At 40.1% G+C, this 23,305-nt stretch overlaps 1 protein-coding gene across 6 annotated transcripts in view; it reads left to right on the top strand.

Moving 5' to 3' along the window:
- Positions 1-23,305, top strand: part of PPP4R1 (protein phosphatase 4 regulatory subunit 1) — a 61,102-nt gene that overhangs the window by 34,601 nt on the left and 3,196 nt on the right. For all 6 annotated transcript variants that reach the window (XM_072828709.1, XM_072828710.1, XM_072828713.1 and 3 more), the window contains 6 exons: positions 6,824-7,347; positions 12,989-13,161; positions 14,494-14,589; positions 16,418-16,603; positions 17,351-17,512; positions 20,183-20,283. In XM_072828709.1, coding sequence (XP_072684810.1) covers positions 6,824-7,347; positions 12,989-13,161; positions 14,494-14,589; positions 16,418-16,603; positions 17,351-17,512; positions 20,183-20,283 — 1,242 coding nt within the window. The remainder of the gene's footprint in view (positions 1-6,823; positions 7,348-12,988; positions 13,162-14,493; positions 14,590-16,417; positions 16,604-17,350; positions 17,513-20,182; positions 20,284-23,305) is intronic.

A 23,305-nucleotide genomic window follows, 5' to 3' on the forward strand; every position in this document is an offset into this window, starting at 1 on the left:
TTTTCTATCTTATAATAAATGGTCGTTTCAGAGACTTTGCTATTTCTCTTGATTCTAAAAATCAGTAAATATCTTTAAAGAGCTATATTTTAAATACATTTGTTAAATGTTTCATGTTATGTGAGAAGATGAAGATGCATGTAGTACACTGAGCTTGATCTGTCCATAGAGAAAAGTGCAAAATGATGGATATGATGATAATTTTTAATAAGTTTATTTAATAAATCAGTTACCTAGTAAACCATCTATTGACATTTAGACTAGATGAAGTAATGGTTATACAGTGTAAAGGGTTTAGTGTTTTAAGGGGTAAAACCTAATTTAGGAATGTTTCAGTATCTAGTCCATTTCTTACTGTTGTTTTTCCCTTTCAGTCAATTAATTTAATTGTGGACCTTGAACTCTGCAGAATGATTATAATCTGACAATTGAGGGGGAAAGTATTGTAATGATTAGCACCAAATTAATATACTTACTAACTAGAATATCAACTCTAGTACCAGGGCAACTACTTATTAAGATAAAAAAGGCAACTCTGTTTTTTAAGGTTTTTTTTAACATAAAAAATTTTGAGTTTAAGTTTTTAAAATTTATTATACTCTATACTCAGGGGGGGGGGGGAAACCAAGCCTATCTTAGTGCATGGGAAATATGCACTTTTACAGGTGTACGCTTGAAATAATTTAGAAACGTGTTTTTGAAACAGGCCCTTCTATAATGCTTGAGTTACCATGGTGTCTTGTCCCTCCCTTGTCATGATGCTAATGGACATTTTCTTCTGTAGGTCTTGATACTGTGATATTTGCTTTCTTGGTGTTTTGATTTGGCAGTTCTTCCTTTCTTCTCTGCTGCCTTGTTTTACCTTTTTGCCCGTTCTCCTACTGTCCTGCTGAATAGCCAAACAAACCTGAGGTACTGTTTTTTGTAAAGGAAGAAAATCACTCTAAACTGTCTTCCTAGCAAGCAAGTTTGGTCAGTTCTTTTGAAAAACAGCTGCTGCAAGGAGTTTGACAAAAATGATGATGGGGGGAAATGTTACCTGTCTTTCATTTTTAAAGTCAGCATACCTTGTTCACTACCTAAATCTGGAGAGAGCCTAGTAAGTGAAAATATGAATTTACAGAGAATTGTATAGGTCAGGGGTCGGCAGGCTTTCTGTAAAAGGCCAGCTAATAAAGACTTTCAGGCTCTGCCGTGACTGCTCAGCTCTACCTTTGCATCATGAAAGCAGCTACAGATCATACGTAAGCAGATGGCCTGGCTGCGTTCCAGTAAAACTTTATTGACAAAAATAGCTGGTGTGGCCGTCGTGGCCATAGTTGTACTGACTGCCAGCGTAGGACGTCGTTGGAAGAGGTATTTAAAGGTAGTTTTCGTTTACCTGCAAACCTTAATTCCTCTTCCATTGTAATGAAGTATGTCTTAATGTCAAGTCAGTACTCTTTGTAGCGTTGGGTTTTCACCATATTTTTAGACTTTATTGACTCCTGTTAATGGTATAGGAGAGAGAAGAGATCATTTCTGGCCAAGGAGGGAGTTGTGTTAAATACTGTGAAAGCTTTTGTGTAGTTTCATTTCCTAACTTCAAAAAAAAAATAGTCCTATGTACTATTAATCTCAGAACCATTAGTTTGTTTACCCCCTCTTAAATACTGTACTAGCTTTTGTTCTATCTTAAAACTTGTTTTGTTATTTAAGATTGGTTGGTTGATTATGCAGAAATTAATTGAGCACCTACTATGAACCAGCTCCTGTAGCTAGAAATCAAGAACTTGGTTCCTGTTCTCAAGGTCCTCTTCAGTTTTCTTAGAATTCAGATCTCTCAAACAAATATCTTACAAAGTAAACAAGTTTTTGACAGCCTGTTTCCACTACTATTTATTTGCTATATAGTTTCATCTGATTCTGGAAACATTTAATATCACTTAATACTCTTCTGAAGCTTTACTTGATTTTAAACCTCTGACTTTGTATACCAGTTGTATTCTTCACCCTAGATCAGGCTATTAGTGCTTCTTGGAAGGTGTTAATAAAGGGAGCTTCCAGAAGCAGAGTTAAATCTTCAAATTTGCAATTTTAAATTATGTAAAATAACCATTCTCTTTTCTTCTTAGTTGATCAGCTATTATATATCGTTCTCCGAATACACTGTGTTCTTTTGGTTCTCTTTGCTTTCTGTTTGTGAAGCTGTTCTGTTCCATCCATGCCTGTTTGACAAAGTAAATTGTCTGTGTGTTTGCTGTCTCTAGACTCACTACGTCCCCAAATTCTTTTCCTGAGATTTTTTGGATATTCAGAGCTTTTGCATCTTGGCTGTCAATAGTGCCGGAATGAGAGCACTGCTTTCTGATCTGTATCTTTTCAATTGTGTATTTGTGTGTATTGTCCAGCAAACTGCAAGTACATCTGCTGTAGCAGTCTAGTTCTGTATTTTTGCAAATTAGAGCACCTTCAATGGGCCTGACACATAGTTGGCACGTAATAAACCATGAATGAATTGTAAGGAGATCATTTCCTCTCAGATGCCTTAAGTAGCTATACCTCTTACGCCAGTGTTCTTGTCAGTTTAGCACAATGGCAACTTTTGAAAATAAGATTGATTGCTCTTGGTACAAATTTGGAAGTATTTCACTGATGTGAAAACTTCTTTTAGTTAATTCACAGTACTGGAAAGATGTATGTTCTTTGCTTTTGTCTCAGGATATAGTGCTTCTTGAACCAGATGTTCCACAGGTCATTTTCTCCATGAAATACATGTACTTATTTTTCTAGGCCTTGAGTTGCTAGTGCAGAACTCAGAGGGTATTAATAGGAAACCTATGCAGACACTAAAGGAAAATTCAGGTTCTGTTAGAGAAATCCCTGGCTTACCCTGGTGGTCTTATTGACCCACACCTCTTAGGAAATTGGGGATTCTCTCATTTTGCAGAATCAGAGGTCTCCTCAGCTTTCAAAACAATGTTTGCTTGTGTAATAGCATTTGGAAATCTGACAGCTAATATCAGAATTTTGGTATTTAGCAGCTCGATCTTGCATTGACTAGCTCTCAGCTCTGGGAAAAATCAGTATTCAGATAATTTATATTTTTGACAGTTTGAAGCAACTATATTCATGTAGTGTACTTCTTCCCGGAATTTAATAGTAGGGAAATTTTTTTTTTTTTGTCTCTTTAAAACCATACACTAGGAGTTTTAAGTTTGGACAGACTAGTAATGTAACATTAGACAAATAGAATGATTTAGCCATTCCTTTTTTTTTTTTTTTTTTTTTTGCTAAGAATATTAAAATTTAATCTTAACGCCACAGTGAGAATAGCAATCAAGGAATTAAGGAATTTCAGGCCCATGGAATAGTTTTGCATCCTGAATGGCCTTTATTGTTGTTTTTTGAGAGCGGGGGGTGGGGGGGGTGGGCAAAGGGAGAGAGAGAATCTTACGCAGGCTCCACACCCAATGTAGGACTCCATCTCACAACCCTGAGATCAGGACTTAAGCTAAAATCAAGAGACGGACACTTAACCCACTGAGCCACCTAGGTGCCTTCTTGAATGGCCTTTTAATTGGGCTCTTTTTGTGTATTTCAAATGCAGGGTTTTTAAAACTATCAGAAGTCTTACAAGTTTAAACCCATTTGGTTCCCACTCCCCCCAAACAATTATCTTGTTTCTATAATTTTTTAAATTTAGTTTTCATATCAGAAAAACTGCAAAAAGCACAAAGAATCCCATATGCCCCTCAGATTCTCTAGATGTTAACATTTTACCATATTTGCTTTACTGCTTTGTTTTTCTGAATTCTTTGAGGTTTTAGATATGATACTCTTTTTACCATAAATATTACACTGTGTATTTCCTCAGAATGCAGGCATTAATATATAACCATGGTCCAATTACCAAAATATTATTAACACAGATACAATACTTTCATCTAATCTGGAGACTTTATTCAAATTTCCCCAATCACCCCACTAAATTTTTTTAAACAAAAGAAAAAAATGTCTTTTAATAAGGACTATGTGGTTGGAAAATATGTAATTCGTGTAGAAGACATTTATTTGGCATAACAGCACTAGGCTTAAGAACTGTTTTGGAGGGACACCTGTGTGGCTCAGCAATTGAGCATCGGTCCGCCTTTGGCCCAAGGCGTGATCCCTAAGTCCTGGGATCAAGTCCCACATCGGGCTCCCTGCATGGAGCCTGCTTCTCCCTCTGCCTGTGTCTCTGCCTCTCTCTCTCTGTATCTCTCGTGAATAAAGTTAAAAAAAAAAAAATCTTAAAAAAAACTGTTTCAGAGAGGGAAGGAATCTTAAAGGATGTCTAAGCCAGTCCCTTATCTTATGAATGAGGAGTAAATGTGGAATCATCAAGGCCTTGAAAGGCTCACAGGTTTACGGTGATGTCGGGCTGCTCTGGGACAAGGATGAAAGAAGTCAGGGTCCAGCTCTCCTGCAGGTGTAGCACAACTGTCTCACATGCATCCTGTCCGTTATCAGACCCTCTGCATGGAGCCTGCTTCTCCCTCTGCCTGTGTCTCTGCCTCTCTCTCTGTGTGTCTCTCATGAATAAATAAAATCTTAAAAATAGTAATCATGTATTTTTAAAAATACATGTCTTTGAAAACAGTGTGAACATGACCATGAGATAAAGCCTAGCAGAGAGAAGTTGATAATTGAATGAGAACATGTGTGGTAGCTACTTAACTGGGATGTTCCACAGGTGTTAATGTCACCTTCCGTTTGCATGGTCCTGGTAAGCCTCCTGTTTAATAGCTTTTTACTGGGTATATTTAAAGGCACATATTGTTACAGGAGCGCCTTTAATTTTTTCCCACACTCACTTTCAAGTTTACCTACACCCATTCTTACTTCCCCTCATGTTTCTTAGAAGGAAGTGTGTCTTGGCCCATTGAGTCTGTGGGCCTGTGTTCTTGAGCTCACGTTCTTTCTTGCTTCTTTGAAGAACACTGCTTTATCAGTGAGTTCATCCATCTCCCGTGCCTGCAGTTCCTACATCTCTTCTGACCTCTTTCTCTAAGGCATCACAAGAAAAATGCCTTCACTCTGTTACTCCATATGCCTGTCATGTTTCCATTCATCTTTCTTGCCTTGTGGGCATCTGTGCCCTGCACCCGTCCTTCTGAGTTGATAGAGCTCTGATCCTGGTGTCTAACTGGTTTCCCATGGACGTCCCCACCCAGAATGCAACCGAGATACCTCACTCAACCTGGAGACCAGGTTGGAACTGACCAGACTGGAACTCATTAGCCTTCTCATCACAGCATTCTTGTGTTTTCCATTTTTAGTTGGTGCTACCAGAATCTGTTCCATCACACTAGCCAGAAATTTGGCAGTCTTTCCAGATTTCTCTGTTTTTTCCCATCTCCAGCATGCAACAAGTAAACAGATCCTATTGTCTTGTCATCATTTGAATGTGTTTACTTCTTCATAGCCCCAGACATACTGCCTTCATTCACCAAGTCCTCTCTGGCTCTCACTGCCATTCCAGAGTTCCTGCCTCCTGTCTCACCTCCACTCCATTTTCTACACTGCTTCCAGGATGCTCTCTCAAAAATCACACATCTACAAATGCGATTCTCCTAATTTTTCCATTATTCCCTGTAGCCCATAGGATCCATTCCAGAGGTGTCAGATATGGAATACAGTGGTTCTGGCAAAGCTTTTCACCCTAGTCACCCAACATTTCCTTCTCCATAAAACAACAACAACAAAACAACACCAAAAAAACCTCATGGCTATTTTCGGAGTACTATAATATGTCTTGTGTGATTCCTGCCTTTGTGTATGCTTTTTCTCCCTTGAATACATGTTCTTCCCCTAGCCTCATAAACATTTACTGGTTTCTTCTAAACGCAGCTTCTGTCATTTCCTCTGAGCCTCTTCATTTCCGCTCCATCCTGCCTGCTATGCCCAGTGTATGTACTTCTGTACTTAACACTCTTTCTGGTGATTACTTGCTTACATGGTTGTTTCTCCTGTTTGCTTCTAATTGTAATCTCCTTGCCCAGACCTGCACCTCATTCACATGTGGATCCTCAATACTGGTTTCCTTCCCTGGCTCCTAGTAGGTGCTCAATACGTGTTTGTTAAATTTAATGGAGTCAAAATATACTGGATAAACATTAAAACTTAACTGTCAGTGCTTTAGTTTAGATAATGGATAGTGGTTATTAGTGGACTTTAATTTAGGAGCTTTGTACCATCTGTCCATATCAATTGAGTCATAACTATCTTGGGAAAACATTTGGGAGTACAGCTGGAAAGTATGAAAGAAAGGAAAAAAAAACTTCATTTACACTAAACTGGATGTTAATATTTTGAGATAGTAAATAAGGATCTTTCCTAATACTGTATAGAGGTTTTTTCCTTTTCTTTTTTAATAAAAGCAAATAGGTTTTAATTTTCAGCTTTGCAATACATCATTGGAGCAGTGGCAATACCATAATCCTAAGAACCAGATCATTTTTGAAGTGCATTGTAGGAATTTATCTTCCGTACAGTTTTTCTTTATTATTGGAATTAGCCTGGTATTTAAGAATTCTGGGGCTCTGCAATGTTAGCTTTTCCAACTCATGTAATGCTTTAATATCTAGACTTATGCTTAACAGATGTTTACATCTCTGAACACAGAACAACTGATGGAAAAAGAAGCATTACCAGTACATACACTACTCATTTTGTATGAATAATCTGTAATTTTTAATATTGAACTTGTCTAAATACTGTATGTAGTGTCTTTCATTGAGTTTTTTTCAGTAATTATTTTTATACTTTCATTTTTTTCCTGCCCCAAATGAAACAATAAAAGGATCAGAGATCAAGAAGTCCCAGAGGATGTACAGATCAGGCCAGAGGATGTTTCTTCAGATCCCAGTATTAGTAATTCCAGTGTCAAACTGGAAAACATGGTGGAAGATCGTGCTGAAACATCTGGGAAATCTCCAGGTGAAATAAGTGTCCCAGTGGACAGCTCTTTACTTTGTACTTTGTCCTCAGAATCTCATCAGGAAGCAGCTAGTAATGAGAATGATAAAAAGCCTGCTAACTACAAATCTGCATTACGGCCAGAGGGTGGCACCAGCTCACCAGATTCAGCTCTCTTAGATCAGGAATTGTACAACTCCTTCCATTTCTGGAGGACTCCTCTTCCTGAAATAGACCTAGATGTAGAGCTTGAGCAGGGCTGTGGGAATACTCTCAGCCCAGAGAGACCAGAGGAAACACCTGAAGTCACCATACCAGGTTCCTCAAATATCACTATGGCCACCAGGAAGGAACTTGAAGAAATGATAGAAAATCTAGAGCCACACATCGATGATCCAGATGTTAAAGGTATGGAAAGAGTCTCTCAAGTTCTTTACAGCTGTTATAAAACGTTATTTGCTGACTTTTTTTCCCGGAAAAAAATGCCTTTTAAAAACTTATTTCACCATCATCATCATGTATTGGGTCTTGAGAAATACGATTAATCCGATGCTTAGCAAATCTCATTTAGATGAGCTCATCACTGTTGCTAACTGGCATACAGATCGATGGGTCACTGGCCCTGACATCTTCACAGTCCATCCAACAGTGCTGTACAACTTCAGATCTGGAGCCCTGCCTTAGCTGTTTTGCTCTGGGTCTCATTAACTTTTTTTATAAAATAGCAGCAGATACAGTGTTGCTCTTTAAGAAAGGACTGTGGTCTTATAACAGTAGACAGAAATACCTGTTTCCCATGGAATATGATGTTTTAAGAGTTATAAACATAAGAGTCATTTGGATTTCTGTTTCTTCAGTTTCGAATTTTTTTCCATTGGGTTGCACATGTATCACTCAGGTCCTTTCATTGTGAATGATAGCCTTAAAGGTTGTTCTTTGTTAAAAAGGAGCCTCTTACAAAGGGGGGAAATATGTTCTAAGTCAGTCAGTGAGAAATGAGCCACCCTGAACCAGTCCCCGTTGTTCCATCTGCTGGGGCTTAGGACACAGCTTAAAGTCCATGGGGCTGGGACCTTAATACTGGTGTTGTCTTTTCCTTAGAAGACTAAAACCCTCCTCATGACTCTTGTAACCAGTGAAATCTGAAAGAGTATTCAAAACAAAAACCAGTTTTGGATTTCCTATAACTACAAGTCTTCAGATTTTCCATCACTTCATGGACTTTTTCTCTATCCCACTCTTTTTCTCTCTCTTTCTTTTTCTTTCTCCTCTTTTTCTTTTCCCTTTACCTTTTTTTTTTTTTTTCACCTTGTTAGTTCCAGAAGCTAAAACTTCTAAACTATCAGTTTGCTCATTGTTGGGAAATTTTTAAAGCAGATAAAATGATAGCTTCAGTATAAAATATACAAAACCTGTTATGCTTGGGATACCTTGGTGGCTGAGCGGTTTAGCACCTGCCTTCGGCCCAGGGCCTGATCCTGGAGTCCCGGTATCGAGTCTCACATTGGGCTCCCTACAGGGAACCTGCTTTTCCCTCTGCCTGTGTCTCTCATGAATAAATAAATAAAATCTTAAAAAAAAAAAAAAAAAAGTTGCTCTATTATAATTTTATACTTAGAGAAAAACTAAATGACTGAAGGCAAATTCATATCCTTGACTGTTGAATGTTATTTTAATTTAACTGGTAGATGATCGGTTTCATTTTTTTTAACCTTTTCTTGTAGGTTTATCGGGATATAATTTCTATCAGTAGACTCTAGCATTCTGAATGGACACTTGTATGAGCTTAGACATGCATGCAGTTGTGTGCAGCCACTGCCACTGTCCAAATACAGAACCATTCTACCACCCTAGAACACTCCTCTGTGCACCTTCTAGTCCATCTGTCCTTTCCTGCCCAGCTACTAGCAACCACTGACCCATTTTCTGTCCCTGTGATTTTGCCTCTTTCAGATGCCACATAAATAAGAATCAAGTAATATAAGCCTTTTTTGAGTCTGTTTCTGTTGCTTGGCATCTGTATTTGAAATTTATCCTGGTTATTCCATGTATCACCAATTCACTCTCTTTTGTTTGCTTTTTCTTTTTTAATCATTCCTGTTTCATATATTCTGAAACAAAGGCAAGAACAGGGGCAGCCCATGTGGCTCAGCGGTTTAGCGCCACCTTCAGCCCAGGGCCTTATCCTGGAGACCCAGGATTGAGTCCCACGTTGGGCTCCCTGCCTGGAGTCTGCTTCTCCCTCTGCTTGTGTCTCTGCCTCTCCCTCTCTCCCTCTGTGTCTCATGAGAATAAATAAATAAGATCTTTTAAAAAAAAAAAAAAAAAAAAGGCAAGAACAGAGGATGGAATATTTCCAATAGAATATCCTATTTTTTATCTCTTGTGGTAGGTTATTTTTTGTGAAAACCTTAACAGCTTTGCTCTCTCTGCTTATCCTCAGTGTTGCTCCTGTCACTGATGTACCCCCTGACCTAGTAGTCTGCATTATGTGACAACTTGATGAGGTTGCAAAAATTGAGTTGAGTTTCATTAGACTCTTACCTGAGTAATTTGCCTGCATCCCTTCCTCTCTGCCCCCCTCAGATGAGAAGCATTGAGACACACAGAATTACTCCTAAAAACTCAGGATGTTTACAGCCAAGGATACTCAATGTTTGATAAACATTTGCTTTACAGCTTTAAGCTTTAAAAATTTTAGCTTTAACAGTTTTACTGTTTATCAGGTTATCCAGTTGATCAAACTTTAGTAATTCATATATTGAGTGAATCTTATATTCCACTTTTATGGAAAAAAGATCACTAGTTTGGCTTTTTAGGCCTGTTCTGGGAGCTCTCACTGCATTCCAGTACCTGCTAGATCTCTGACACATCTTAGCACTTAACGACTGGTAATTGAAATATTTGAATAAGCTATGTTAAAAAAAAATTTTTAACAAATAAGCTAAAAGCGATAGTGTGCTTTTTCAAAAAGACCTGTACACACATACAGGTTTGAGAATATGACTATTTCAGAAGATAGCTAATGCTGTTTCACTTAAAATAGTACTGCAGATGTACAGGCTGCAGGTGAGAGATTTCAATACAAATGCTATATTGCGATTTAGTTGGTTCTCTTTCTAATTCAGCTCTTAAGCCTGCTGAATTGAAAAATTGAAATTACAGTGTTCTTTCTGTCCATAATGATGACAATAACATACGCATTGATTCATTGATTCATTTAGCATTACTTAGCACCTACTGTTGTGCTGGATCCTTTCCTAAGCACTAATTATATAGCAGCAACAAACCAGACAAAAGTCCCAGCCTCAAAGAGCACAGAGGGTGACAGCACACAGACTGCCTGTGCATCAGATGTTCTGCAGTAATTAAGAGGTGGGCAGTGTTGAGCATTTTCTGTTTAGGCTACAGAATTCCTGAATGTTTTATTTTATTGAAATCTGAGGGTCTGTTTAACTTGTGTTAAATATCAGTAACTGTGCCTTGATTTTCCATAGTATCAGCAGGTGTTCTGAAGGGACTGGACCTTAACTTTGGATGCATTCTCATTTCTAATTCTGCCATTGTGGGCAGCCACGAATTGTCAAGAAATGTCCACCTTTTTGGAGTAGTTCTGTCACATGTGTAATTTTTTCTTGTCAGCTGAGCTGTAAAATGGTAAAGCAGCAATGCCCAGAGAAAGCTTTTTAGGACAGATGCTGAAAAGTGAAGTTTGAGCATTCCCAGGCCTCCATGTCCCTTGTGTCTTCCCCTTCTCGTTAGCCTTTAGGGGTATTGTCACAAGCCGGAACGAAGCTGGGGCTGCTTCTTAGAAGGTGACCTTTGCTTCTCAGTCTTGCTAATTTAACTCTTACCCTTGTCAAAGCATTGGTGGGGTTTTTTTCTTTGTGGATTTTTGGTCAAAAAATGTGTTTCCATCGACTAGGAAGATACTGTTGTCAGGAAAAAGAAAGCTGTTTCTCAGTCCTAGAACAAAAACATACCCTACATGGCATGCCAATGAGGGAAGTTGTAAGAGATCCCCCCTTTTCTAAAATACTTACCTAGGGAATGTGACGTTTTTCTGTCTTTGTCTAGGGCAGTTTCAAAATCTCTGGCATTTGGGATCACCAAGCTAAGTAGGATTACCAAAGTGATGCCACCTTGGTTTCCTAAAGCTAGATTCATAGACTACTAAAGGAAAAAATGCCCAAGCTCACAAAATACAGATTTCTATCCACTTTTGTCTCAGTGGAAGAATTGGGTCATTTTGGTAGCCAAGATCAGAAGAATCGTATTGTTCCCTGATTGAAATAAATAAATTATTAAGAAATTGTGACTAACCACAAGTATATATTATATGGAAGAGTTGGAGATTACTAAAAAGTTTTTAGCTTAACTGTACCAGCTTCTTCAGGGAAGGAATAAAATTCAGTTTCTAGGTTATCCCTACTTCTGAGCATGAGTCACTAGGGACTGTTTCTTCATAAGTCCACCATTAAACCAGCCCTGGTTCCTGGCATTTCTGTGTATCTTTTAGGTAAAATGCAGATTTTGATGAAGGCCCAGGTGTTCGGTGTTCTTCTGTTTGTTGCTGTGGTGTATCCTGCTGAAATTTCAGCATTTAGCCAGGCATTAGAGTCTCCATTCTCTGGCTGGAAAGTGGAAGCATAAGGTTTCCTCAGAAATCAGCAGTAGGCTCTGTCTGGATGATATTTATATATCAACTTTTTTGAGAAATGTAACTTCACAGTGTAACTCATGGAAACTCTTGTGAATGTACAAACATTAAAGTGGACACATATGTAGTCCATTTAGAGAGAAATGACTCCAGGCCTTTTCTGTGAAAGGCCTTGATTAGTTACTATCCTGGAAACAAATAAAATGAATTAGGGCTCTTTTTCACCCTGTGCATTTTATGTGGGACAAAACATTTTAAACTTTATATATTGTGCAATCTCCTTTAGTACTATTTTGATTTTTGTTTTGGAAACTTTTTAAAAGATTCCAGAAGGGAGCCTAAACTATTTTAAAAGGATTATTACACATTGCAGCTAGAATTCTCAAAAGAATGAGCATATTTTCATGAGTAACTTTTTATGATTAAATGCCTTCAGTTTACTTACTTAATTTAGCAGCTGATGACCTAATAGAGTAGAACCTCATCCTGTATCTGTGTTGCCAGGGTCCCGATGTGCTTGGGCCTAAGCGTCATAAATGCTGCAGCACCGTAAGAGGCTGTCTTCATGAAAGTCCTGTGATTGCTTTTTTATAATCTTTGAGTGGAGTGGGGACACACTTTCTGATCTTTCTGCCAATTAATTTCAAAGTTAAAATTGATGAATTTTTATATTTTGAACATCCAGGTGGATTTTACTTGAATAAGGAATCAAATTTTTTTTTTTTTTCCTGCATGTCTTATTTGTTTGGGAGAAGAAAGAGTGCCTTATAACTGAAAATGTAGACAGTGAAATTTGCCAGATTTTGGAATAACTGCTTGGTAATTTGTTGTTTTGGTTTGCTGCAAGCAAGATGTGCTCACCTGGGGGTATCTAAGTCACTAATTTCATTTTCAAAAGGAATTAGGAAAATAATATAAACTGGAATAAGAAATGAGATGTTGAAATGTAACTGCAACAAAAATCTTTGTAATTACCATTGTTTTATGTTGGCAGGGTTTGTGTGACTGCTCTTCTGCTAAAATAGCTTAGTAAGTAAGCCTTGTCAGTTTGATTCATGCACTACCAAAACATAGTTAACTTACACTGAAATTGACTCCTTTTAATAAACTGGAGGTACCTCCAAAACTAGATAGCATTTCTCTTTCATACTAACGCAGAATAATGTACAGTAGTAGATAAACATTTTTAATCTCACGAAAGCATATTAGTTTTCTCCTTTTCCTCTTGAAGGACTAATGATTTACCACAGTAGTTTTTTTTCAGCTTTTTGATGGCAGTGTCAAAAAAGTGTACATTTCATTGATAACCTGTAATGCAAATGGAGAAGAAACTTGTGAGCACGTTGCCCATTCTGCCGCTCACATGCCGTTTCCCTGTTCCGCCCATAGCGCAAGTGGACGTGCTGTCCGCCGCGCTGCGCGCTTCCAGCCTGGATGCTCGTGAGGAGGCCAGCGACGCAGAGAAGAGAAGTGACATGCAAGATGAGCTGGGTGTAAATGAGCTACCAAACTGTAAAATAAATCACACCGCCTCCGTGCCTTTAATCAGCGATGCTGTTGAGGTAATGCACTCAGTAAAGTGTTTATCTAGTGAAAAATCGTTCCAATCAGAAGTCTTTTGTTGGGGAATAGTTGTAGCTAATCACTTTCAAATTAGTACATTCTGTTTGTTACTGATTTTCTCAGCTCTCTCTTTTGCATAAAGTAATAGTAATTGTCACCACATCCTGTCTTTGTGACATTAGTGTGTCATGTTCAGTGCTTAGAAATGTAAATCCCAATCTCGTCTACATGACCATTTGAGTAGCCTCAACGTGTTAACGTAGCTCACTGCAGTGAAATAGTCTTACTGGAAACAAAGCCCTTTATCAAGAATAATTAACTCTTCCCTTTTCTTTTTGGAGAGGTGCTTTGTTTCTGATCGGACCATTTCACTGCAGCAAGCAACACAGTATTCTGAGCAGAAGATCGGGACTTGAGGCCATGTTGCGGAGGGGCCAGTGGCATTATCTGGACTCTGGAGTGTGAGGGTGGGTACTGTTACTAGCATCATCTTCACTGTGTACTTGGAGCTGTTCTGTGTGATCCTTCCCTAATTTCCTACCACGTCCCTCACCCCCGGCCAGCATCCTGTGGTATTGATATTTCTTATCCCTTGTTTGTATAAACGAGGGGAAGGAATAGCACCACTGGTTGCTAGAATCAAAAGGTCACAGATCAGAGCAGCTTGAGTGATAAGCTCAGGAAAGAGTGCCTGCAAGCACACTGGGGATGGAGAGGGTTCTTAGAGCTTCAGTGGATTTCTGTTTTGTTTTGTGTTAGGTGACAGTCAAGTTAGAAATCTTACATAATACCAGTGCTTCAGAATGAAACCCTGGCTACCTGTCGTCATTGGAGATTTGAATACTGTGGTATCTCTGCATTTTAGAAGGTGTTTTGTTTGTTTGGAGTTTCTTGGAGCTATTAAAAAAGTATAAAAAAGTATATTTGTGAAATTAGAAACAGCCAGGAATAGAAACAGTAGAAGAAAAATTACATAGGATATCCCATGGCCTCTACAATGTTGACCAAGAGCACCCCCTAAATACTATTTATAAGTAAGCTAATTTTAGAAATTTGAGCCACTTCAGAATTACTTCCCAATTTACATTTTTTAATGAGCTTATTCTGGAATTCATTTTCATACAGTTAGCAACCTATTCAGCAAGTTTAACTCAAGTCAGGGGAGTTCTTATGAGGTCTTAGGTATTTTCATAAGCTTTTACAAACATGAAAAATTTATATGTATTTATATCTTTGGGCAGTCCTAAAAGGTAAGTAACCTTGTAAGATGGTTTAAGTGAAGGAAACTTACAGAAGGGACGGTTCTTCACGTAAATGTTTTTTCCTAACAGAATATGGACTCCGCCCTTCGCTATATTCATAATGATTCAGACTTGAGCACCAACAGTAGTTTCAGCCCTGATGAGGAGAGGAGATCTAAAGTACAAGTAAGTAACAAGTCTTTATACTGTGTGGGTCTCTTGTTAATTGTCTTCTAAACCCATTTCCCACTGAATTTGGTTCTCCTTACAATGAGCTTTTTAAAAATAAGACTACTATATCATACTTGTGATAAAATTCAAATAGAGTAAAATACAAGCAGAAATCTTCCTCTTTTCACACCTGTGATCACATTCTTCAGAGTAACCATGGATCACAACTCCTTGTATCTCTCTATCTTCTTTCTTTCGAGAGGAGGGCCTAGGGTAGAGAGAGCAGGAGAGAGAGAATCTCCACACCTAACACAGACATGACACGGGACTTGAACTCAGGACCCTAAGATCATGACCTGCGCCAAAGTCTAGAGTCAGATGCTTAACTGACTGAGCTACCCAGACTCCCCTGTGTATTTCTTCATAAACATTTTGTAGGTACAGAATCATGCACACACACCCCTTATGTCTGTCAAAGACAGAATCATGCCGTCGTACCTAGGTATTTCATGATGCCTAATTTGCCAAGAATTACAAGATACAAGTCAATTTCAGATGAAAATACCAAAAAAGTCCCAAAACCATATAAAGTGCCATCAGTGGCAAGTTTTACTACTCCAATTTCAGAAATTTTAAAAGTGGGAAAATACACTTAAGAAATATTTGGACTATGACAGTTTGTACCTTTCTTCTGTGTGTATGTGTATCTTTCCATATGCTCACTCCCCCAACCCCCGACCCCCACCCACCACAGCAGCACAGTGTCAGCGCAGCGTGGCCTCCATCTTGAAAAAGGCGCTCTGCCTTCCGTGGTGCCATACACACCTCCAAATTTAGCTCAGTGATTTTACACACAGTGCTGCATTCATCGTGATTGTGTGTGCTATTTGCTTCTGGGATTGGTTTTCCTAGGTCAAATGGCATATGTTTTTTTATTCGATTTAGTAAAAAAATGAAGTTAGTACTCATAGTGTAGTACTCATAGTGTTGTAAACCTGCTTTCACCACTTCTATTATAGACATATTTTCAAGCTCATAAAAACATTGTCTCTGGCTCCTGGGTGACTCGGTTGGTTAAGCGTCTGCCTTCGGCTCAGGGATCAAGTCCGACATTGGGCTCCCTGCTCGGTGGGGAGTCTGCTTCTCCCTCTGCTTTTGCTCCTCCCTCTGCCCTGCTCATGCTTTTTCTCTCTCTGTCAAGTAAATAAAATCTTTAAAATATATATGTATTCTCATTCTCTTAATGAATTTAACTCCGTTTTAAAATATTTTTTTAAATAAGTTTATATAGTTCACAATTCAAAAGATATTAAGCCATTGATGATACCTCCTTCTCGATTTTCTTTTTTACCATCCACTTGGCTTCCCCTAAAGCAACCAAGATTTTGTATACATTCTTCTTTTCCTCACATTTATATGAATGGTTAGATGTTTATTCACTTCAAATTTTTATAGATAATTGCTCAATTTCCATCGAAAGGTGGGTTTTGTTTTCATAAAATCCATGTTGGTGATAGTGCGCCTATTTTATCACTTTCACAAGATTATGTCAGACCTGATGATCTTTGCCGACATTAAGAGGTTGCTGGTCTTTTACATTTAGTGATCAGTTCTAATCATCCTCTACGCTGTATTCTGTTTGAAGATCTTAACGTTTTTCTTCTGGAGTTGCTGTTTTATTTATGTATGTCCTTTAACATGTTTTTCCTGCCTCTTAGGATATACCTGAAGCTTTGAGACTGGGTTTTTCTCTGCTAGTTGAGATGCTCAACTAGGTGAAAGTTTACTCAGTTTATGTCTAGACTGCTAAAACGCATCACTGCCGTGTCTCTCTCTTCGTTAGGATGTTGTGCCTCAGGCTCTGTTAGATCAGTATTTATCTATGACGGACCCGTCTCGTGCACAGACGGTCGACACTGAGATTGCTAAGCACTGTGCATACAGCCTTCCCGGCGTGGCCCTGACGCTCGGCAGGCAGAACTGGCACTGCCTGAGAGAGACGTATGAGACGCTGGCGTCAGACATGCAGGTGAGTGGGGCGACAAAGGCGTTGACAGAGGGTATGCGTGGGTAGACGGCCTTGTGATCGTCCCTACAGAGCCCAGTAGCATTTTCTGTTCATGTTCCAGCAGATACTTGGTATTAGAGGAAATCATATGCGGAAAAGCTTAGGAGGAATACCAGAGAGCTTTCTTTCAGAAATTTCTCTGCCAGTTTTTAAGACTGAGCAGGGATTTAAAACTAACCATTGGGATGCGTGGGGGGCTCAGCGGTTGAGCGTCTGCCTTTGGCCCAGGGCACGATCCCGGAGTTCTGGGATCGAGTCCCGCATTGGGTCCCTGCAGGGAGCCTGCTTCTCCCTCCATCTGCCTGTGTCTCTGCCTCTCTCTGTCTGTGTCTCATGAATAAATAAACCTTTTAAAAAATAAAAATAGAGATGCCTGAGTGGCTCAGTGGTTGAGCGTCTGCCTTTGACTCAGGACATGATCCCGGACTTCTGGGATGAAGTCCCACATCGGGCTTCCTGCATGGAGCCTGCTTCTCTCTCTGCCTCTGTTTCTGCCTCTCTCTGTCTCTCATGAATAAATAAATGAAATCTGAAAATAAAATGAATAAAAATAAAAATAAGCATCTATTCCTGCTATTCTGTTCCTATCTAATTGTTTGAAATTGATTAGTAACATTCAGATCTGTTAGCCTTCATAGGCCAGCTGAGGGCTAAACCACTCATTACCGTGTACTTCACTTACGAACACTGTCCTCTTTATTTCTGCAGTGGAAGGTTCGAAGAACGTTAGCCTTCTCCATCCATGAGCTTGCAGTTATTCTGGGAGATCAGCTGACAGCTGCAGATCTGGTTCCGATCTTCAATGGATTTTTAAAAGACCTTGACGAAGTCCGGATAGGTGTTCTTAAACATTTGCATGATTTTCTGAAGGTAACCTTTAAATTCTTCTGCATAAAAACACACTAAAGTTCTACCATAGGCCAAAATTTTTAGTTTTCTGTTCCCACCAAGATGGAGTTTCTGTAAGTTCCCAGAAAGAAAGTGTAGCCATGAGTTGATAATGAGATATGACTTAAAAAGTCCCATTCTGATCACTTTTGCTGGTGTCCTTTGAATTTTTAATTTTAAAATAATTACACTGAATTTCATTTTTAAACACTGTTAGATCATTACAAACACTTTTCAAAGTTATTGAGTTAAATATGTGTACAAAAATTCCCTGAACATAGTTTGGAACCTTTATGTGATATTCTAGGAGTCTGTATTTTAGAAGTCGGTGTGCATTTAAAAGTGGTTTTAGAAGTGAACAGTTGTGATCTTACAAATTATTAGTCCTAGAATACTATTGTTTCTCAGAATGTAACCTTGAATTTGGCTCTTGTAGTTTGAAGTTTTGGGGGACAGAAGTAATGTGATCTCACTTTCACAAAACGTTGGTATTGTGGTGTTATATTTTATACACATCATACTGAGATTCCTCGGCCTGTCCCGGTAATGTCTGTTATAGGTTCCCTCCACAACCCCAATTCAGAATCCAATCAGGAATTGCATATTGAATTTAAATATCTTGTCTCGTTAGCTCTCTTAAATCAAGAATGGTTTCCTGACTTTGGTCTTTAAGGTAACTGGCATTTTTGAAGAGGCTGAGCCAGTTTTGCAGATGCCCCTCGGTCTGTCTGGTGGTGTTACACAGTGAGATTCAGTTTACACAGGTTTGCTGGGCAGGCACATTACCTATCTGCATCACATCGGGAGGAGCACAATCCCTGGTGATGCTGACTCCAGCTACTTGATTATGGTGGTGTCAGCTCACTTCCTCCATTGTAAAACCACCTCTTTCATGATTAGTAATGACTTGGTGGGGCAGTGCTTTCAAACTCCCAACACCTTTGTCTCTTGAGAGCATTTGCATCTGTACATTTGTACACACTTTGTTGCTGTGTTGGTTGTAAAATACCAGTTTTCTATTTTTTAATTCCTTCTCCATTTATTAGGTGACATTCTCATATAAAGTTGATCTTTTCCTTCTCTCCATCCTCCTTCTTGAAAGTTTTTTTAGGGACGCCTGGGAGGCTCAGCAGTTTAGCACCTGCCTTCTGCCCAGGGCATGATCCTGGAGTCCCAGGATTGAGTCCCACATCGGGCTTCCCACAGGGAGCCTGCTTCTCCCTCCGCCTGTGTCTCTGCCTCTCTCTCTGTGTCTCTCATGAATAAACAAATAAAATCTTAAAAAAAAAAAAAAAAACTTAAAAATTTTTTTTTTAGTGTGTGAACCCTGGAATTATTTTTTTATTCCGTGTAATCCGTTTCTGTCCTTGGTTCTGAACATCAGTTTGGCTAACAGGAACTCCTGAAAGCTGCCTCCTGTGCCCCTTTGATGGCCCCCTCACATTTAAGCACATCCTTACTTTCAGAGCCACTTTCTCCTTTCTCTGCCCCAGCTCCTTTCTTTGCCTCAGCTGTTTCTCCAAGGAGCCTGCTTTTTCTAGTGGAGAGCGGTAGTTAGAAGCCACGACCCCGGCACTGGATGTGCACACTGCTCCCGGGGTGTCTTGTCCTTTACACCTTCTCAAGGGACAGGAGCTAGGAGGGGCTTTTGGTTTGGGGTATTTATATATATATAACTGAGCTCAGCTTCCAGTCCAAGACCATTTCTTCTCCTTTTTCCACTTTGTTTTTTCTTTTCTCAAGGTAAAAACTCTGTTCTGAACATGAGCATATTCAGTCATTCACTCAGTTCCACAGCATACATGAAGTAGTTTCAGAATTACTCCACCAGGGACACCTGGGTGGCTCAGTGGTTGAGCAGCTGCCTTTGGCTCAGGACTGATCCCAGGGTCCTGGGATCGAGTCCCATACCGGGCTCCCTGCAGGGAGCCTGCTTCTCCCTCTGTGTCTCTTCCTCTGTCTGTGTCTCTCATGAGTAAGGAAAATCTTAAAAAATAAATAAATAAATAACTCCACCAATGTTTCTGACATCAACTCCACTAAGTGTAATGTTCCAAGACTTCTTTCGGCACTTTGTCCTTAGAATGTGTTCATGGTCACAGTACTTTTTTTCTGTTTGATATTCAGTTAAGTTTGTTTGCTTCTGTTTATATCAAGTTTTAAGGTTTCCCCCCTTACCGACCATAAACCTACTTTAAAATGACTATGGAGCAATTATTGGGATAATTTTTTTTTCATTCATCAAATATTGATTGAGCACCTACCATGTGCCATCACAGTGCCATGCAATGGGCTCACATCTGTGAATAAGAACATATTGCTGTCTTCAAAGAGTCCACAGTAACGAGGGTGTCCTATGAACATAGCAGGTTAGTCCTACCATATATCTGTGCCCAGGGTACTGTAGGGTTCAGAGAAGGTCACACATGGCTCAAGGAACAAATATTTCAGAAGAAAATAAGACTCTTGACAGTAGATGGGATTATCAGGGAAAATGAACTTAATGTCAATTCTAAAACAAGTAAATGTACCTACTACATCTGTTCTCAGAAGAATTAATAACTATATTACAAGTTTTTTCAAGCAGTCTAGTAAAAGTTATAATGCCTACATTTTGTCACTTAAATAAAAAAATGAATTTTGTCACTTCAGCTTCTTCATATTGACAAAAGAAGAGAATACCTTTATCAGCTTCAGGAGTTTTTGGTGACAGATAATAGTAGAAATTGGCGCTTTCGAGCTGAACTGGCTGAGTAAGTTCTAACAATTTATTGAACCATGTTTGGAGGGGTATTTACTTCATGTTTACCTTTTCTGGATTTGTTCATTACTTTGTATAGATTAAGTTTCTGTCTCATGTTCTCTAAAACATTTCTTGAAGGGTCTTGCCTGCAGTGAATTTTTTTCAGCTTTTTTTTTTTTTAACTATTTCACCTTTTTTATTCTTATTGTGAAAAATACACATAACCAAGTTTGCTATTGGTGAAATTTAGTACATTCATAGTGTTGTGCAACCATTACCATTGTCTAGTTCTAGAACACTCCATCCTCCCAGAAGGAACGCCATGCCCTTTCACAGTCATTCCTCATCCCTCTATGCCCTTGACTTCTACTTTCTGTGGATTTGCCTATTCTGAACATTTCACATAAGTAGAATTTTATAGTATGTAGCCTTTTGTGTGTGACTTCTTCACTTAGCATAATGTTTTCAAGATTCATTTGTGTTGTAGCATGTGTCAGAACTTTATTACTTCTTATGACTGAATACTCCATTGCATACCACTTTTTAAAATTCATTCACCCGTCAACACATTTGAATTGTTTCTGTATTAGCTGATGTGAGTGTTGCTGCTGCGAACATCCATGTATAAATTTTTCTTTGAACAGTTATTTTGTGGTGGATTTGCTGGGTTATTTGACAATTTTTTTTTAATTTGTTGAGGAACCACTAAACTATTTTCCACAACAATTGTACCATTTTACATTCCCATGAGCACAGTGTACAAGGATTCTAGTTTTGCCACATCCTCTCCAACACTTGGTATTTTCCTTTTTTAAAAAACTATAGCCCTCAATATAGTGGGTGTGAAGCAGTATTTTGTGGTGATCTTTTGATTTGCATTTAATAACTAGTGGTGTTGAACACCTTTTCATATGCTTGTTGACCATTTGTATATAATCCAGAAAAATGTCTATGCAGGTCCATTGCCCATTTTATTAATGGGGTTGTTTGTCGTAAGTTGCAAGTGAGGTCTGGAATCTGGAATATATAAAGAACTCTGGCATTTTTATTTTATTTATTTATTTATTTATTTATTTACTTACTTATTTATTTATTCATTCATTCCTGAGAGGCACAGAGAGAGAGAGAGATACACGGGCAGAGGGAGAAGCAGGCTCCACGCAGGGAGTCTGATGCAGGACTCGATCCCGGGACTCCAGGGTCGTGCCCTGGGCCAAAGGCAGGCACTAAACCGCTGAGCCACTCACGGATCCCCTCTGACATTTTTAAAAGACGTCTTTGCTGGGTCCAGAATTGGGACTGGCCGTCTTGCTTGTTTTCTCTGTACGTGCAGGGGGGTCCCCCGCTGAGTGCTGGCCTGCCGGGTTCTGACGGACTAGGCACATGTCTTCCGCTGGTGGTGTGAGGGGAGAGGCCGTCTGATCGCGAGCACGCCGGGTTTGGCTCTGTGGTCGCCAGGATTGCCTGGAGCGCCCAGCGCGCCTGGCTTCCTCTCCCCGGGCCTGCCGGGGCCCCTTGCTGGCAGCGGGAGCTGGTCAGCTGTCCCCCGGCAGCTGGTGGCTCTCGTGCACCCCTGCAGAGCCGGCGGGTGTCCCCCCTCCCTCGGCTGCGGCTGCAGACCACTGCGCGGATGTGGGAGGCTTGTGCTGGAAACAGGGGAAGCTGTCGTGGGCTCAGCCCCAGGCGCTGAGGCGCCGCGTGTGCCTGGCTCCGTCAGGTTCCCCCTCCCCATGGCACGCAGCCTCTGCCTTGTGTCTGTGGCCAGTGCTGGGCAGAGGCCGCTGCCGTCCTCAGCAGGAGGAGACCTCGCTTGTCACCGGGTAGGGCCTTAGCCCAAGAAGCCGTGCCGCGCCGTGCTCTGGGGTAGAGTTCGTTCTCCTCTGCCCCCGGCTGCAGTGTGTCTGCCTGTGCCCGTGGGTGGACGGGCTCTGCTGCCCCTCTGTCAGCACCTTAAGGCTCAGGCTTGGTAAAGAGAGGACCCCGGGGCGGTGCATGGGACTTTACCCCTGTCCCTCAACATGTGTCACTCATTTCCTGCCTGCTGAGGGGCCTCTCTCCAGTTTGCTTTCCTGACCCCAGACTTTCTCCTGAGGTATGCACCCAGGGCAAGCCAGCAAGAACATTTGCAGAGTCAGAAAATGGAGTCGAGGGATGCCTGGGTGATTCAGCAGTTGAGCATCTGCTTTTGGCCCAGGGCGTGATCCTGAAGACCCGGGATCGAGTCCCACATGGGGCTCCCTGCATGGGGTCTGCTTCTTCCTCTGCCTGTGTCTCTGCCTCTCTCTCTCTCTCTCTCTCTGTGATGAATAAATAAAATCTTCAAAAAGAGAGAGAGAGAAAGAAAGAAAAAAAGAAAATGGAGTCAATCATTGTGCCTCTCATTTCTGAGTATTTATGTGTGTGTGTGTGTGTGTGTATATACACACACACACACACACACATACATACATACAGGTACCTTGGTCATTGCTACATTATGTATATTCATGCCTCTAGTTACTCCCTGCTGATAACGAATGTAAGTAGTCTTAAACATGAAATCTGAAAGGCAAAATCTCACTGGTATTGGAGGTATTTTTTCCCGGGCATTGTTGCATCTACTCAAAGTAGCCAGGCGGATACGGTCAGTCTTCAGGTCTACCCAGATGTGATAGAAACAGTCACTAGAGGACCTCTCTGCTTCTCTTATCTCTAATAGGGGTGTCATTCCCTTAGGAGCCGCTCAGAGCTTGGACACACACACCTCAGGCTACCTAATACTACTTACTAGAACTTCTTATTTAGGAAACTGATTTGTAGAAGGAAGTTTCTCAGCATTCTGAACAGTTACATATGTCCATGTCCCAACTGAACATACTAGGAAGTGCTTTGCTCTGTCTCAGTCCCTGTGGACTTAGAATTCCACATTTGTTTTCCTTACATTTTGAGGGGAGGAGATACTTGAACTTGCATAGTGTTTAAAAACATTTCTAGAGACATACAGACTGGTGATGACTCTGTGCATGAGAGACCACATTGCTCACTAGTCTTTG

The sequence above is a fragment of the Canis lupus genome, chromosome 6 (genome assembly GCF_048164855.1).
Source record: "Canis lupus baileyi chromosome 6, mCanLup2.hap1, whole genome shotgun sequence".
Classification (NCBI taxonomy): domain Eukaryota; kingdom Metazoa; phylum Chordata; class Mammalia; order Carnivora; family Canidae; genus Canis; species Canis lupus.